Source organism: Eptatretus burgeri, chromosome 3 (genome assembly GCF_056783735.1).
Source record: "Eptatretus burgeri isolate ZD-2024b chromosome 3, Ebu_testis_v1, whole genome shotgun sequence".
NCBI lineage: Eukaryota > Metazoa > Chordata > Myxini > Myxiniformes > Myxinidae > Eptatretus > Eptatretus burgeri.
Genome location: NC_140963.1, coordinates 1,895,944 through 1,914,510, shown reverse-complemented (window position 1 = coordinate 1,914,510; position 18,567 = coordinate 1,895,944). Strand labels below are relative to the sequence as shown.

At 40.4% G+C, this 18,567-nt stretch overlaps 1 protein-coding gene across 2 annotated transcripts in view; it reads right to left on the bottom strand.

Moving 5' to 3' along the window:
* DNAJC10 (DnaJ heat shock protein family (Hsp40) member C10) overlaps window positions 1–18,567 on the bottom strand; it is a 235,117-nt gene that overhangs the window by 99,818 nt on the left and 116,732 nt on the right. For both annotated transcript variants that reach the window (XM_085872233.1, XM_085872232.1), the window contains exons 18-20: window positions 18,294–18,430; window positions 8,647–8,700; window positions 1,320–1,467 (exon numbers count right to left, since the gene is read on the bottom strand). In XM_085872233.1, the coding sequence (XP_085728359.1) occupies window positions 1,320–1,467; window positions 8,647–8,700; window positions 18,294–18,430 (339 nt within the window). The remainder of the gene's footprint in view (window positions 1–1,319; window positions 1,468–8,646; window positions 8,701–18,293; window positions 18,431–18,567) is intronic.

The following is an 18,567-nucleotide window of genomic DNA, read 5'->3' as shown; positions in this document are numbered from 1 at the left end:
CTCATTTCGCAGACCTCAGAAGGATGACAGGCTGAGTCAACCCCACCTGGAATTAATTCAGCGGCCAATAGGGCTTGAACTCAGGACCCTAAGATCACAAGCCCGTCACCCTAACCACGAAGCCAACATCAGGCTTCATTATGCTCATTAGTCATGTCATAAAAATGCTGGAGAGGATTCTGGACAGGAGGATAAGGAAGTGTGTGAAAATGGACATCGGAGAAGAGCAGCAGGGGTTTAGAAAGGGTAGAGGGATAATGAAGATGTGGGAGACCACTGGTGGAAAGGAGGTTGGACGTGCAAGGTGAGATGGCTTTGGGATTTGTGGACCTGAAGAAGGCGTACAACATTGTCACGAAAGAGATGGTGACGGTGACACTGAGATGGATGGGAGTGCTGGAAGCAGAAGTAAGGTTGTTGGAAGGGATGTTCAAGGGAATGAAGGGAAGAGTTTTGGTTGGTCCTGGGATGTATGAAGAGTTCAGCGTGAACATCGGTTTGAGTCAGGGAAGCGCCGTTAGATCGTGGTTGAGATGGGATTTTGAGATGTGTGAGGAGGGATATCACTGAGGTAGGAGTGGTTGGAGAGTGGAGAGATTTGGCTGAGGACAGAGGAAGGAGTATCGTGGTCAAGGCAGGGCAGAAGTTGGTGCCATTGGACCTCATGCTTTATAAAGGAAAGAGGGGAAGAAGAAATAAATGTGTGTGTGTGTGTGTGTATATATATATATATATATATATATATATATATATATATATATATATATATATATATATATATATACATACACATGTGTACACTTTTTTAAACGACCTAAGACACATGGATGAGCAACACAAATCACACACACATGCAGACAGATACATGAGAATACCAGACTTGACTTCCACACAAACATCACTTCCCAGAGCACTCATGACACCAGAGACATTATCTTTATGATATGGCGGTTCTCTCCACACTTAGTGGGGCAATTAAGGAGGAATTTCCACCGCGCCATGGATGCTTTTTCAATGTTCTATTGTTTAAATGCTGAGCCTCAAGCAAGGAAGCAGCATGTATCAATTTTAAAGTCTTTGGTATGACTCGGCCAGGGTTCGAATTGCTCATCTCCCAGATTCAAAGTAGACCCTCAAACCATTATTCCACCAAGTCTTAATCCCATCTCAAAAATAAAAACCTCACAATGAGAATTATTGCAAGTATGAAAACAAGTGTAAAACACAAACCTAAGTCATTTTATATATTTACTCTTGGCAAGTCATAAAAAATAAAAAACAATAAAAATAATTATATTTATATTATCTATCCTCTATACCTGGGCAACCATCTCAAACTCAGGAGAAAAGGCTTGGCATGGACCACACCAAGGTGCATAGTAGTCGATGAGCCAATGCTCCGTACCAGTCTGCATTGCTTGTGTAAAGCTAGCTGGGGTCAGATTTTCTGCACCTGCTGGTAAGAAACTGTCAAAAAGTATGAGAATATGGGAATGAGCTTCAAGGACATCAAATTATCATGGAGTCATTGTTATACTGTGCATGCAAAAAAGTCAAAGAAAATAAATTGTCAATGCCAAATAAACTATCGAATATCACAGCTGAATGGTCAAATCGAATGAACGAGAGTTCACAGAACACCTTACCCTGTTATGTGCAGTCTTGAGAAAAAAAAGGACATGGAGAGGGTCTCAAAAAGGCTCATTTGATTGTATGTGATGACGTAAAATGCCATAATATTTTGTCAAAAATAACACTATTTTTCCCACCTCTGGAACAAACTCCCACACTCTCTTCAATCACACTTTCCTCCAGATCTTTAAAACAGCTGTTCACCACCATCTCCTATCTTCCCCCCATCCAAAACCATGATCTTTTCTACCCGTTTTCCACCCCAAACCCACCTCCTTCAAATTCTCTTGCCTCCTTTCTGAAAGTCTCCATCGTGTCCATCTTGTTTACCCCATATACCCCAACCCATCCCTCTCTCTTCCAAAGATCTCCTGATGTCTTTGTTCCCTACTGTTGTTTTGCTTCCCTATCGCCCCCTCGTCCCCTGTTCCCTTTGTTATATGTTATGTGTGTTGGCTCTTATAGAAGCCTCAACAAAGAATACAAAAAAAAAATTCAATTGAAATATACGAAGGATTTTAAAGGTTGTAGAAATAGTTTTTTTTGGAAGTTTAGGCCGTTGCAACCTCTTTTACACCACCTTATTTAACACGCTACATTAGTTATTTGTGTCTGTTATGATGTCATTAAAAACAGTAAGTTTCCTGTTTGGAATGATTTTCAATTTCGTTTGACTGCCAGACAGACAGACAGAGTAAAGTAATTACCTTAATTCACTCTGCACATGCATGATCAGGACTAGATTCCATCGAATTTGCCAAATTCAGAAGGTGAAAGTCCTGCTAAACTGCAGGTTCGTGTTCAAAATGTAACATTCAATTGAAATTAAGTAGTTGCTCGATCATAAACTGATGTTTGTAGACAAAATTTAGCAATTGTTTAACCCTGCTTTTCTCTTCACACGCACGTGGGGTAAAAAGTGGCAAGGCGGTGGCATGGAGTCTTTTTTAAGACCCATATTTATTCCGTTAATCTGGGTCTCAAAAAAGCTAATTAATTCCGTTAATCAAACAACTCGTTTAATCATAACATCCTATCCCCGCATCAAAATTAAGACTATGTGAGGCCGATTTGGCAACAATAAAACTTTGAATAACAAATAAGAACAGTATAAATTAAAATGAACAGAAACAAATAAAAATGCACAATGAGTGATTTCTAAAGAAAAACTCAATCACTGCATTAGGTGTATGGCTAAACAAACAAATTCTGAATGAATGGCCATGAACAAAAACTTATCTTTTAAACGAATTACTTATCTTATCTAAACGTCAAAGAAGGCAAGACCTTCACACACAAACACCAACAAAACAGGGAAGGGGAAGATTCAAATGCAGACAGGATTGTGCCAGCAGACCAAATGGACTTTTCACCCAGAAAGAATGTTTAACATGAAGTTAGGAGCAGTGAAAGGAAAAGTAAAGCTGGAACAAAGGGTGAACAATCCGTTAGCTCTTCCTTGGCCCAGGGAGCTCCGAGGCACAGTTTTCAAACATGGTTTCTTTGCTGCATCTTCAAAATGGGCCAAACCTAATGTAGAGCCACCCACCACTTGCTTCGCGAGGTTCATCAGTTGCTTCCTACCCCTCTGCGACTGCATCCAAATTTCAAACATTGACGATTAAACTCTTCGGTTTTGAACTCTCAAGCAAACGACTTGGACTCTCACTCTTGCAGCTCTAAACTGTGTTCCTTCTCGAAGAGCCATTTTCCTGGAGGTGGTCATTGTCATCCAACACGTGGAACATGTCTTTCAATCCACACAAATCTCACACTCTCACTATGTCTCTTCGAAAGGACCGTTTACAAAACCCCCCCATCCACTTTCTCAACAATCCTCTGGAAGAAGTCTTTTCTTTCAAGCTTCTGGGTCTCACTATCTGCCATGACCTTTCCTGGGAAAGTCACATTTCCAACCTTGCCTCAAAAGCCAGTCGCCGACTGGGAATCCTCCGTCGTGCAAAGTCCTTCCTCGGCCCTCTTGAGCTCCTGACTACTTACAAAGCTTTTGTCCGTAGCCTGATGGAGTACTGCTCTCCCCTCTGGGCTGGTGCTCCTGCCTCCCACCTTTCTCGACTTCACGCTGTCGAAACCAGGGCTTTTAAGATCATTGGCATCTCCCGCAATGAAGCTGAGTCTTTGGGCCTCTCACTCAATCACCGCAGGTTGGTCGGTGGTCTTTCTGTCTTCTACCGACTCCTCTCCAGCCTTGCCCCCCTGCTCTCTCTGCGATTTGTCCCAACCACATTTCCACAGGGCGCTCAAGGTCCGCCAACAACCCCCTTCTGGTAAAACTACCAAAATCACGAATCACTGCTCATCTTCACTCTTTCATTCCTCTTTTTCCCGCCTTTGGAATAAACTTCCTCACTCTATTCTTTCCCATTCTTCCCTCCAGGCTTTCAAAACAGCTGTTCACCACCACCTCTTATCTTCCCCCATCCAAATCCTCGATCTTTTCTACCCCCGATAATCCACCCAAGCCCACTTCCTTCAATTCTCCTGCTTTCCTTCCTGAAAGTCCCTGTAATGTCCATCTTCTCCTCGCCATGTTCCCCGTCCCATCCCCATCCCTCTCCCTTCCACAGTTCACCTGTGTCTGTTCCCCAATGTTTTGTCCCTTCCACTCCCACCCCTCTTGTCTCATGCCTCCTTGCTGTGAGTTGTGTGTTAGCTCTCATACGAGCCTCGACCAAGGTATACAAAAAAAAAAAAAAAAAAAAAAAAAAAAAAATTGTGTCCTTGTGTCTACACTCTACACAATACACTCTCCCACAGCCCTTGTACTTTCCATACCCTTTTTCGCACCCTGAAGTATATCTGGCTGTGTCTTCCCCTCCACAATAACTTCTTCCTCGTCTGTACTGGATTGTTATCAAGGTGACAATTATTCTATTTATGAACCCCTCCACTGAAATGGACCACCTCCTAACTGCTCATCCTTACTCCCTACTTTGTTATTTTTATGCCTCCAGTGATGAAGTAATCAGAACACTTGGTTTGAGGGTCTGCAATAACTTCACTTTCAAAATAAGTCTTGGAGAGGGTCTGCAACCTTTGATTGCTCTTTTTCATGTTCATTTATGCATTCGGACCCTGCAGGAACCAGTGCAACCAAACGTTGCATGCCCCTCTCTTTCATGCAGAGGAAGGTCGAGGGCTATGTTTGGATAAAAAAAAACTGATCCCAGATTAAAAAGATAAATGGCATTCAGGCCTCAATTGGATCTTGTGCTTAAACACTGCCTGTGTTTTTTTTCTTCCCAGGAGCGATAAAGATAAATATGCATTGTGAAGATCGTATGTTGAGGTTTAAGTGATTTGTTGTCAACAACATAAATTTAATCATGTTACTGTTTATACGTGCGCCTGTTATTAAAAAAGATTGCTTTACACAGGTTTATTATAACATTTCTGTGTTCAGGTGTCATCAGCTGAGACTACAGAGCAGACAGGCTCTGCTAGAGGATGAACATGCAAGATAGGCAACACGTTGGACATCCTTAGAAGGTTAAGAATGTCGATACAAGATCAAGTGCATTTTGCAACGCCCAATATTGGTAATTCATACAAACCCATAAAGCCAACATTCCCCAATTTGTCATGCAGGAAACATTGAAATACATATTTGATTGAATTTCCCGGGCAATGCCGAGTACACTGAACTCATCAGGACATAACAGACAAAAACAGGGCGCAAAATACGCATGCATGGGGTGGACAAGATAGATACAGAAGGAAACTCCAAGGAGCAGTGGGGGGGGGGCAAGTGGACATCTGTAGGATTTTCATGATGAGAAGGTGCCACCTATTTTAATTCATTATCTCGGTACCAAAGTACATGAAAATGCATGTTGCCATTTTTGGAAGTGTGGCAGATGGCAGCCATCTTGGATTTCAAAATGGCCGATGTTTTGCCACGATTTTTCGGTTGGTTAGTTTCAATGAAAGTATTTTACCTCAATTTTGAAAGCAAAATGATAAGTTTTCATTGTTGTTAACACTTCAAAATCAATGTAAGTAATATTTTGTTCAAATTACATACGATATCACCCATCCTGATATTCAAAATGGCAACCAAAAAGTTACAAATTGCGTTAAAATTTAAGGGCCATGGTCCGATCAACAGCTTTATCTGAACATTGACCCCCAGATTCAACCGGACGTGTTATAAATTTTGATATGAGAAGAAAGCTGCTATTCTTCTCATTAACCCTGTGAAATTGTAGGGCTGCAAGATGTTAGGTTTGGATTTTGTACGCCAAAACTTGCTTACTATTGGTCAACCAATTAGTTGAACCACAGTATTCTTTGGGGCTTGCAAATGCACATTTTTAGCTCTCATGTCAAAACGATTGAAATACCAGCATGAAACTTCACAGGTGGGGTAGAGGGTCAAAGCCATTCAATCAATGTGAAAACTGCATGTGATGAAATCGGACCATCCCCCTTTAAATATTGCGGTAACAAGTGTTATCTAAAAACGATACCTAACGGTATTTTTATCAAACTTTTTTTTTCACAGTTAGGCACTCACCGAAGCAACTGGTGCTCAGATACACACCTTAGCTCGTATATAAAACGATAAAGTCACTTCTATGGACTTAATTTGTAGACTTTAACTCTACAAGCTACAATATTTAAATATCCATTTCAGAGGATAACAAATTTATGAGGTGCAGTATCATGTGCTCGCAGTACCAGCACACACCCCACATACCCCAGACACAATAGCCACACCCACATCCACTATACACACCTTGAAACTGCATGTCCAACAAATGCAGTCTTAACCATGTAGAATGGAACTACATGAACTTGTTGCAAGTTTGCTACTTTCAAAGCCGTATTAAATATCATCATCATCATCATCATCATCACTGTTCTCTTCATTGTCAGAGTCAACTTCGGGGTTAGAAGGAGCATTGTCACATAGTTCTTCCCCTTCACAGCATGTACAAAATTCTATGCAAAACAGTCCATTCTTTTTACACTTGCATTGGTGACTGGAACACCGGGTCCGACCACATCCGCATTTCACTAACTGTGTGACGGCATCTGGAGCTGGAGGCAAATGTGTCATCACTGGTATAAAAATTCCATCTACCAAGTTCCAGCCATAGTTCTCTGGGGATGGTATTTCAGGGAATGCAACCATGTGCATGTCGTACACTTCGCACCGGGTGGTTCAAAGCATCCACACAGTAATCTAAAGGTTTGCTCAAAGGTGGGTCAGTTCACTAGAAAAAAAACAAAAAAACAAATCCATAATATGTGTACTAGGGTAGTGTTTATGTGTCCATGTATGGTTATGTGGGTCAGTGATTGGAAGTATTTCTACATGTTAGCATACTGTATTTTAATAGAGATATATTTTAATTTAAAAGTTATCCAGAGTATCCCATACGACTTTCCGTAATTACCAATTCGTTAGCATTGTTGACACCTTGTTGGCGTTGTTGCTGTGTTTTATAAAAATACAATTTGTTTAGAATACTATTGAGGGAAGATATGTACAAACATTTTATGTTTATATATTTCAGTCTATTGTTACAACTTTGCCAATGGTTATAATGGATGATATAGGCCTATGGGTGATAAGCTTTCCACATTAATTCATTAGCTTCTTATAAAAGCCTTTCTTTAAACTTTTTGCTGATATATTTTCAAAGCTTTCTGGACATGCAAGCACAATTAAAAACAAATACTGTAACTTAAACTTACCTTCGTAACAATATATGCTTTGATCACTTTGCATGACAATACAGCAGAAACTTCTGTCCAATGCCATGTGCTTATGGATGTAGTAGAGGCAGCAGGTAACCCATATGGTGCCCTCTTTTGCTAATTATTTGTTACAGATACTCAAAAGGGCCAATTTATTTAATATATTATTGTCGGTTAGAAGTAGCATCCCAAAGTTTCTTAGAAATAACAAAAAAATACTCTATTTCAATGGATTTAGAAGAATATTTAAATAAATAAACAGCTCATTTCAAATGGTGGCCATTTTGAAATTCAAAATGACCTTATAATTATTTTAAATATGCATACAAATCATAATGTCTCTCCTATTCATGTTCACTCATATTATGGGATAAAATTTTGATATTATTTTTAAAATATGAGCAATAATTGTATTCATTGAAGAAAAAAGCATGATCATGGCAGCCATTTTGGAATTCAAAATGGCCACCATTTGACAGCTCCAAAATTGGCAACATCAATTTTCCTGTTCCTAGACATATGTAGAACATATCTAAATAGGTGGCAACTTCTCATCATGAAAGTCCTACGGGCCCATTGTCAAGGACCACTTGCCACCCCCCCATCCCCCCACTAGAGGGAAAACTGGAAAATTGGAAGGAGGAGGGATTTGGGTGGGGTTAATGAAGGTAGAAAATATGGTTTTGAATTGGGGACAATATGAGATGGTGGTGAAGAGCTATCTTGAAGACTTGGAGGGAAGAATGAGATTAAAGAGGACGTGGAAGTTGATTCCACAGGTGGGAAAAGGGAGGAACAAATGAGTGGACGTGAGCAGTGGTGATGGTACATTGGTGAAAATGGGGGATGTTTAAAAAAAAAAGGAAGATTAAAATAGAGGGTAACATGATTGGGCAAGGTGATGTTACAGGAATAGTGCATCATCATGTACAATCTTGAGATGAATTTGATCTGAATGCAACTGCAGTCATGGATCCACCATTAAACAAGCTGTTAGATAGACAACAAGAGAACCCAAAAAGAGATTGAGATATGGCAGTGTATAGCCCCTGAGATGTGGCATCCTGAAGTCCTTCAGGGAAGTCGAACTGGTGACCGATCTATATAATACACAGCTCTAATACAAACTGCACAAAGTAAATGGCAAAAAATACACAAATCATAGTTAACGCATGCAAGGAATGCCACCTCACTCAAACACCTCCTCCAAATCGGTCCACGTCATGCCTGCTCGCTACTTCACGACACATTTCAACTTCACCGTCAGGCAAGCAACATTTCTCTTACCTTAATGCCCAGCTTTTCAAAGAGTCGGCATTTCGTATCCATCCATTGTACAAACTGCAAAGACATTTAAAAGTTTTCTTTCACAACAAAAAGCATAACTGGTGAATGCCACTCATTATATATTGTCTATGTAGATCAGAACATCTATATGCAATGGAGCAAGGGTAAGTATGTGAGTATGTATGCATGTATGTATGTACGTATGTATGTATATCCGTTCTTCATCCATTGGTTGGATAGCTGACTTGACATCACTCACAATTGCAATCTGAAATACTTAATCTGAAGTACTCAGAGGACCAAAAAGACCCAAAGACCCAAAAATGCCCCCAAAGACCCAGAAGACTCAAGAGACTGAAAATACCCCAAAGACCCATGAGACACAAATGTCCCCAAGGACCAAAAATACCCTAAAGACGAGGACCCAGAAGACCCTTAAAGACCCCGAAGACACAAAATAGTCCAAAGACCTAAAAGACACCTAAGAAACTTAAAGACCACGAAAATCCTTAAATACCCAAAATACGCCGAAGACCGAGAAGACTCAAAAGACTGAAAATACCCTGAAGATCCACAAGACACAAAAGACCCTGAAGATCCACAAGACACAAAAGAGCCTGAAGATCCACAAGACACAAAAGAGCCTGAAGATCCACAAGACACAAAAGACCATGAGTACTCCGAAGCCCTAAAATACCCAAAGGATTGGGTATTTTAGGTCAAGATTGGGACTACCTAAACTACCCTAAATACCCTTTGGGTAATAAAATACCCAGAGATAAAATACCCAAAGGACCCAGAGGACGCAGGGGATTCAAAGGACCCCAAGAAACTAAAAGACCACGAGGACCCAAAATACCGTGAGAACCCAAAAAGACTCAATTGGACCATAGGGGACCCATGGAACTTCTGCATCATGTAAAATGTGACTTCATGTCCCTAAAACCCCCCTCCTCCCCCCCACTATACAAACCCAAGTCCTCAACCCCCACTCCCAACTATGCCCTCTCTCTGCTCCACATACTCGCACATCCAAACTCTGGGTTGGGAGGGGGGTTGAGGATTTGAAGAAAAGGGGAGGCGAGCACAAAGTCTTCAACTCCCACCCCCCTCAAAAGCCTCAAACACTTCAATCGCAACTCTGCCCCTCTATGCCCTCCCTCAACCAAGCCAAATCTGTCATCCCCTCCCCCTTTCTTCTTCAAGTTCTCAACTGCCCCAAACCCCAAGTACTCAATCCCCCTTCCAACCCAAATCCTTAATCCCCCAACCTTTCTCCAGCATCTCAATCCCCCCTTTCAAACGCCATGCACCCTCACCCCCAACTCTCTGTACTCCCCTCCCCATTTCTTCTTGTTCTCAACAACATCATACAAAGATACAGTACACAAGAAACTTTGGCACATGAGAAGGCCATTCAGCCTATCGTGCCTGCATTATTTCTGTCCCAATTTGTTTAGAACAAAGTTAAAAGTAAATATAGACGGAACGTTAAATTCACAATCACATCCCCCTTTCTTCCCTTATCCTTCCGATAATTCACGGATCAGTGTTTGTCACACTAGTCCTCCTGCAGTTGAGAGCCGATTACATCCAGACTTGCGACATAATAACAGCATGACCCCAAGTAGTGTATTGGGGTATATTATATTTTTATCTTTGCCGGTAATCTTGGGGAAAGTGGGAAGGGACACAAATACTTGATGTAAATGTGTATCATGTAGCACCAGCTCCAGGTGGGGGGAAGGAATTATAAGTCTCCATTATTTACTGTGCAGTACAGTATTCCTGGCCTCACGTTTTCCACTGCAGTGAGGTGTTTTTATTTTTTGTATACCTTGTCGAGGCTCGTGTGAGAGTTAACACACAACGCACAGCAAGGGGGGCATGAGACAAGAGGGGTGGGAGTGGGAAGGACAAAACAGTGGGGAACAGAGACATTAGATCTGTGGAAGGGAGAGGGATGGGGTGGGGAACATGGGGAATACAAGATGGACATTACAGGGACTTTCAGGAAGGAAAGCAGGGAATTTGAAGGAGGTGGGCTTGGGTGGATTATCAGGGGTATAAAAGATCGAGGATTTGGATGGGGGATGACAAGAGGGGGTGGTGAACAGCTGTTTTGAAGGCCTGGAGGGAAGAATGGGATTGAATAGAGTGAGGAAGTTTATTCCAAATGCAGGAAAAAAGAGGAATGAAAGAGTGAAGGTGAGCAGTGATTCGTGATTTTGGTAGTTTTACCAGAAGGGGGTTGTTTGTGGACCTTGAGCGCCCTGCAGAAATGTGGTGAGGACAAATCGAAGGGAGAGCAGGGGGGGGCGAGGCTGGAGAGGAGACGGTAGAAGACAGAAGGACCACTGACCAGCCTGCGGTGGGAGAGTGAGAGGCTCAAAGACTCGGCCTCATTGCGAGAGATGCTAATGATCCGAAATGCCTTGGTTTCCACAACATGAAGCCGAGAAAGGTGAGTGGCAGGAGCACCAGCCCAGAGGGGAGAGCAGTACTCCATCAGGCTGCGGAAGAAAGCTTTGTAAGTGGTCAGGAGCTCAGGTGGGCCGAGGAAGGACTTTGCATGAAGGAGGATTCCCAGTCGGCGACTGGCTTTGGAGGCGAGGTTTGAAATGTGGCTTTCTCAGGAAAGGTCATGGCAGATAGTGAGACCCAGAAGCTTGAAAGAAAGGACTTCCTCCAGAGGATTGTTGAGAAAGTGGATGGGGGGGGGGGGGTTCTAAACGATCCTTTCGGAGAGACATAGTGAGAGCGTGAGATTTGTCCGGATTGAAAGACATGTTCCACGTGTTGGACCAGTTTGTGATTTTACCCAGATCTGCAGTGAGCGAAGAAGTTGCTGCTTGCCGGTCTGAGGGATGGCCGATGGTGCGGCAGAGGGTGGAGTCATCAGCCAGGAGATATAGAGGATTTTCCAGATATAGAGTGTTTTGAATTACAAGCAGTACAAATGTTTTTACTTCATGCATATAACTTTATGGGGGTTTTTTTGCCTGTACAGAGCTGTCAGTTGCCTATACACTGCCCAAATAAAGGCATGCGTCAGAAGAACGTGTTGCATGCTTGAAAAAAGATCACCCGCAGGGCGGGTAATCAGCTGGTTTGCCTACGACAAGAATTTTTAACACATTAGCTGGTTCTGATCCCGTTTCTTGATCCAAATCACAATTGTAATGCAGAAGCGTGTGATTTTCATCAAATTGTGTGTATTTTAGCTTGTTTGAAGAAAAACAAAATGTTTCACACAAGAATACTTATTCATGCAAAAACTATCGTGTTTGCAAAATGCAAACATTTTAAACAACATATTAGGTTTTTTTACCCATATTTTTGTTCCAAATCACGATTCCACTGCAGAAATGCGAGTTTTTCCTCAAATAGTGTGTATTTTCGCTTGTTTTAATCAAAACAAAATATGTTAAGGCCCAGTCACACCTTGACGTTTTAGCCAGCTTATGCCGATTTTTGAAAAATTTGTCTAAAACGCTGGTACACGTCGAATACGTTATGGGTAAGTTTTGATAACATTGAGAGCACGCTGAAAAACACTGCCATACGTCATTGTACGCTGGCTTTAAACGTTGTACTTTTCAGTTGTCCTCAAATTTTCCATGCTTGAAATTTTAAGACGTATGCCAGCGTATGACTCACACGTTCCGCATAACGCTGGCCAGAAGTTGTAGGCACATCACGCGATCGTTGACACACGTCGACACACGTTACTTGTGAGCTACTCATAAGTCGAAACACGTCGAGGTAATGTTTAGCGTACCCGAAACTTATTTCTAACCTATGAGTTACGTGTTGTACTCACGTTACGCGATCGGTGACACACATCGACACGCGTTACTTGTAAGGTGCTCATAAGTCGAAACACATCAAGGTAATGGTTAGCGTCAGTGTTCCAGACTCCCTGGTTTTTTTTTTTGTTTGTTTGTTTTTTTCTTTCTTCCTTCGGTATGATGGTGATTTTGACACTTCGATTTCTAGTGCGGTTATAATACAATATAATTAATAGGCTGCAGCTCAACGATTTAAATCATAACCGCACTGTACACTGAACACCGTCATACCGAAGAAAAAAAAAACCGGGAGTCTGGAACACTGACGCTAACCATTACATTAGCGTGTTTCGACTTATGAGTATCTTTCAAGTAATGTGTGTCGATGTGTGTCAACGATCGCATATCGTGCGTACAACTTATTCCCATCGCATGCAGAGCATGTGTCATACGGCAAGTACGTCGTAAAATTTTCAACATGTTTAAAATTATAAGACGTACTCCATTTAATATGACGTATGATAGCGTACTTTAGTGTTCTATTCACGCATACCAAACTTACCCACACCGTATTCGACGTGCGCCAGCGTTTTAGACGCATTTTTCAGAGGTCGGCATACGCTGGCAAGATCGCCAAGGTGTTACTGCGATGTTGACACTTCCATTTCTGTGGCGGTTATGATTTGAATCGTTGTGCGGCAGCCTTTTCATAACCTACGCCACATCATCGTCGGCGATGCGTGCAGCGTGCTATGCCTAAGTTAGACTATCGTTGGGCATAGGTTGTGAAGGCCAACAACAGGTTCAGCATTCGTTGGTATAAGTTACCTATAACATAACGAAACGTTCTGTGTCCATTACTAATACGCTATGCATAAGACCAAGTCGTTATGAATACGTCCGAATCTTTTTTAAAAACATCAAAAGTTCAAGTAAGCCAGCGTTTTACATACATTTTAATACGTTGCCATTGCTGGCTAAAACGTCAAGATGTGACTGGGCCTTTACACAAGAAACCTCATTCATGCAAAACCGATCGTATTTATCTTATCCTAACACTTTTCACAACAAAACAGGTTTTATGACCCTGATTTTTGTTCCAAATCACGATTGTACTGCAGAAACGTGCGTCTTTCATCAAGTGGTGAATTTTAGCTTGTTTGAAGCAAAACAAAATATTTCACAGAAGAAAAACGTATTCATGCAAAAACGATAGTATTTGCCAAATACAAGCATTTTTGACAACAAATTAGGGTTTTTGACCACACTTTTTGTTCCAAAACACTATTCCAATGCAGAAACGTGTGATTTTCATCAAATTGTGTGTATTTTAGCCTGTTGGAAGCAAAACAAAATGTTTTGCACAAGAAAACATTCATGCAAAAACAGTCATATTTACCAAATACAAGTATTTTTAACAAATTAGATTTTATGACCCTGATTTTTGTTCAAAACCACTATTCTAATGCAGAAACGTGTGTTTTTCATCAAATTGTGTGTATTTTAGCTTGTTTGAAACAAAACAAAATGTTTTACACAAGAAAACATTCATGCAAAACAATCGTATTTGCCAAATACCAGCATTTTTTAGAAATTAGATTATATGACCCTGATTTTTGTTCAAAAACACTATTCTAATGCAGAAAGGTGTGATTTTCATCAAACTGTGTATTTTAGCTTGTTTGAAGAAAAACAAAATATTTTAAACAAGAAAACATATTCATGCAAAAATGATCGTATTTGTCTAATACAAGCACTTTTAACAATAACTTTGGTTTTTTCACCACACTTTTTGTTCCAAATCACTATTGTACTGCAGAAATGTGCGTCTTTCATCAAGTGGTGTATTTTAGCTTGTTTGAAGCAAAACAAAATATTTCAGAGAAGAAAACGTATTCATGCAAAAACGATCGTATTTGTCAAACACAAGCATTATTAACAACAAATTAGGTAAGGGGTTTTGACCACACTTTTTGTTCCAAAACACTATTCCAATGCAGAAACGTGTGATTTTCATCCAATTGTGTGTATTTTAGCCTGTTTGAAGCAAGACAAAATGTTTTACCAAGAAAACATTCATGCAAAAACAATCGTATTTGCCAAATACAAGTATTTTTTACAAAATTGATTTTATGACCCTGATTTTTGTTCAAAAACACTATTCTAATGCAGAAACGTGTTTTTCATCAAACAGTGTGTATTTTAGCTTGTTTGAAGAAAAACAAAATATTTTAAACAAGAAAACATATTCATGCAAAAATGATCGTATTTGTCTAATACAAGCACTTTTAACAATAACTTTGGTTTTTTCACCACACTTTTTGTTCCAAATCACTATTGTACTGCAGAAATGTGCGTCTTTCATCAAGTGGTGTATTTTAGCTTGTTTGAAGCAAAACAAAATATTTCAGAGAAGAAAACGTATTCATGCAAAAACGATCGTATTTGTCAAACACAAGCATTATTAACAACAAATTAGGTAAGGGGTTTTGACCACACTTTTTGTTCCAAAACACTATTCCAATGCAGAAACGTGTGATTTTCATCCAATTGTGTGTATTTTAGCCTGTTTGAAGCAAGACAAAATGTTTTACCAAGAAAACATTCATGCAAAAACAATCGTATTTGCCAAATACAAGTATTTTTTACAAAATTGATTTTATGACCCTGATTTTTGTTCAAAAACACTATTCTAATGCAGAAACGTGTTTTTCATCAAACAGTGTGTATTTTAGCTTGTTTGAAGCAAAACAAAATATTTTACACAAGAAAACGTATTCATGCAAAAATGATCGTATTTGTCTAATACAAGCACTTTTAACAATAACTTTGGTTTTTTGACCACACTTTTGTTCCAAATCACTATTCTAATGCAGAAACATGCGTTTTTCCTCAAGTTGTGTATTTTAACTTGTTTGAAGCAAAACAAAATATTTCACAGAAGAAAACTTATTCATGCAAAAACTATCGTATTTGCCTAATACAAGCATTTTTAACAACAAATTAGGTTTTATGACCCTGATTTTGTTTCACATCACTATTCTAATGCAGAAACTTGTGTTTTTCATCAAACAGTGTGTATTTTAGCCTATTTGAAACAAAATTAAATATTTTACACAAGAAAACTTATTCATGCAAAAACTATCGTATTTGCCTAATGCAAGCATTTTTAACAACAAATTCGATTTTAACGATGCACCCGGAAACGCCTGTACAATATCTGAATTGAACAAATCAACACTTTTTTCGGAGTCGGAACTGCTGATATTTTGAAATATGGAGCTTACATCTATTTATCGTCAATAAATCGTTGCGGCCTGTTCCAAATGAAAGCATGGTTGAGCAGGCCAAAAAACAGCAGCTTCATACCCCAGCAAGGTTACCCAGGAAACGCCTGAAGACCCCAGACAGCGAGGTGGCCGAGGATTGCCTGATTAAGGATATAATTAAATAAGGCCGTTATTTGACTTCAAAAGGGGTGTTTTAATTAACCCAAACAACCAATTTTCACTCTTGCACTTCCTTGGACTTTTCTTAGTGTGCATGCAAAGTTTCAGGCTGCTTGGTTTTATAGTTAGAGTGGAGTTATGGAGGACACACACACACACACACACACACACACACACACACACACACACACACACACACACACACACACACACACACACACACACACACACACACACACACACACACACACACACACACACACACACACACACACACACACACACACACAGCCTTTTATTGGTATAGATTAAATGTATTCCTTTTCAGACAATGTAGCATTATGCTGCCCTGTGCTGTGCTCCTCCTGGGTGGTTCGCCTCTCCTCCATTACGCCCCGTTAGCACGTGCATTAATCCCCGAGTCTCGGTTGTAGCCTTCAAGGGAGAAGCTTTGCCATCTGTCCAGGAAGTGTTTTAATCCCCTGGACATGACAAAATTGTACATTATTAATTTACCTTTGGAAATAGTTAAACTGCTCCAATCAAACAATTCAAGGCTATATTTGAGCTTCTTGACCCCGGAAATTTGTATTTTGACAACAAAATTTACTTTCTCGATGAAATCGTTCTTGAAATATCAAGTTTGCACATAAGATAGTCACCATTTTGGAAAATGGCAGCTGTACAAGACTTTGAGAAAGCATTTGATAAGGCATTCCATTGAAGGTCGTTAGCTAAGGTGAGCACTTGCAAAGTGACTGGTCATCTAACGAACTGGATTGGAAGCTGTATTAGTTATGGGAAGCAAAGAGTGGCTGTGAGTGGGAGGATGTCTTGCTGGGAGGATGTAAGTGGTGAGAGCATAGCCTCAAGGATCAGTAATGAGACAAATATTATTACTAGCAGAATACCCACCCAATGGGTGATCTTGTTTCAAGCATGCAACACATTTTTTGACACAGTTTATTTGGGCAGTGTATTGGTAACTGAGAGCTGTGTATAGGCAAAAAAAACCTCCCAAAAAACCCCAGGTTTCGTGCATGAAGCAAACACATACCTACTGCATACAATTCAAAACACCTCACAGGACTGGAAAATAGGGGGACAGGAATACTGTAACTGTACTGTACAGGAATACTGTACTGTAACTTGTAATACCCTCCCCCACTTGGAGGCGGCGCTACACGATACATATTTACATAGAGAATTTGCGTAGGAGCAACGCTACAACCCCTCCCCCCTCCCCACCGATAGAGTGGCGCCAACCTCCCCCCCCCTCCTCCAAGACCACCGGCAAAGATAAAAACACTCCTATGCATTAAATGGGATCATGCTGGTTCCATGTAGTAGGTCTGGATATAATCAGCCCAGAACTGTAGGAGGAGTAGCGCGACAAACAAGCACTGGTCCGTGAATTATAGAAAAGATTCATAATTTACATCAATGATTTGGATTAAGGCATGAAGAGTCAGCTTTCTAAATTTGCACAAAACACAAAGCTTGGAGGAAAGGTAGATAGCAGAAAGGGTATGTGATCGAATTCAAGAAAGTATTGATACTTTCATAGATTGAGCAAGAGATTGGCAGATAAAATTTAACATCAAGAAATGTAGCTCAACTAAGCTATGAGGAGCAGCTGAAGGAGACAGGACCTTATACATTATAAAGGAGGCAATTACCATGGGATATGATAGAGTTGTTGAAGATAATGAAGGGTATAGACAAAATAATTGGAGAAGGGTTTTTCAGCAGAATAGACTGTGAAAGAACCAGGGACCATGCATAGCCTAAGAGCAAATAAGGAGAGTTAGGACAGTAATAAGACAGGGGTCTGTCAGTCAGAGAGAAGTTAATGCATGGAATGACCTCCCAATAAAGGTCTTGGTAGTAGTTGACAGGTTTAAATTGGAATTAAATAGGTACTTTGAAATATTGGAGATGGAGGGGTACAGGTATATTGGCAGGACTTGCAGGTAGATTGCGTGTGGATGGGTGATAGCATATGGTGTTGGTATAGTGCAGGGATGATGTGCCAAATGGCCTCCTCCTGCACCAAAGTTCCTTGTTATCTGAGAGTTAAAATGTCTACCCAAGTTATTTTTGTACAGAGGTCCTGTAACACATCCAAACGATCAAATTCTCTGTGCATCAAAATTTTTGTGGGGGTATAGGCAGAGGCAGGAGTATTACGTTTGTTAGTATCTGTGCTGATTATTATCCACACAGAATCACTTCACTGGTGAAATAATCTTAAAGCAAATGTTTCTGAAAATGATGAAACATCGTTTTTTGAGTATGAAAACTAATCTAGTTGTCAAATTGGATCACACAGTTTCTCATGCTTTCAATTTCCTCCAATGTTTGCAAAGGACACAGGAAAGCAGACATTGGGCCCCATAAAACATACTGATATTTGTTGGCTCCATGACTCGTGGAATCTGGGAAAATACGGATCTCGGGAAAGGAATGTATCCCTTGCTCGTGGCAGAAGCGATTGTATTTCTGGCAATCCATGCTGCCCACGTGCACAAAGCCTGATAACATCTGTTGGAAGGACAAAGAGGGCAGGGAGCGGCAAGACACACATATGAACTATGTTGAAAATGCCTACTGCCTGCCATATTTTGCAGGCCTCAGGATCCCTGAAAATTTGGTCAATAAATACAACTCTTGAATATTTT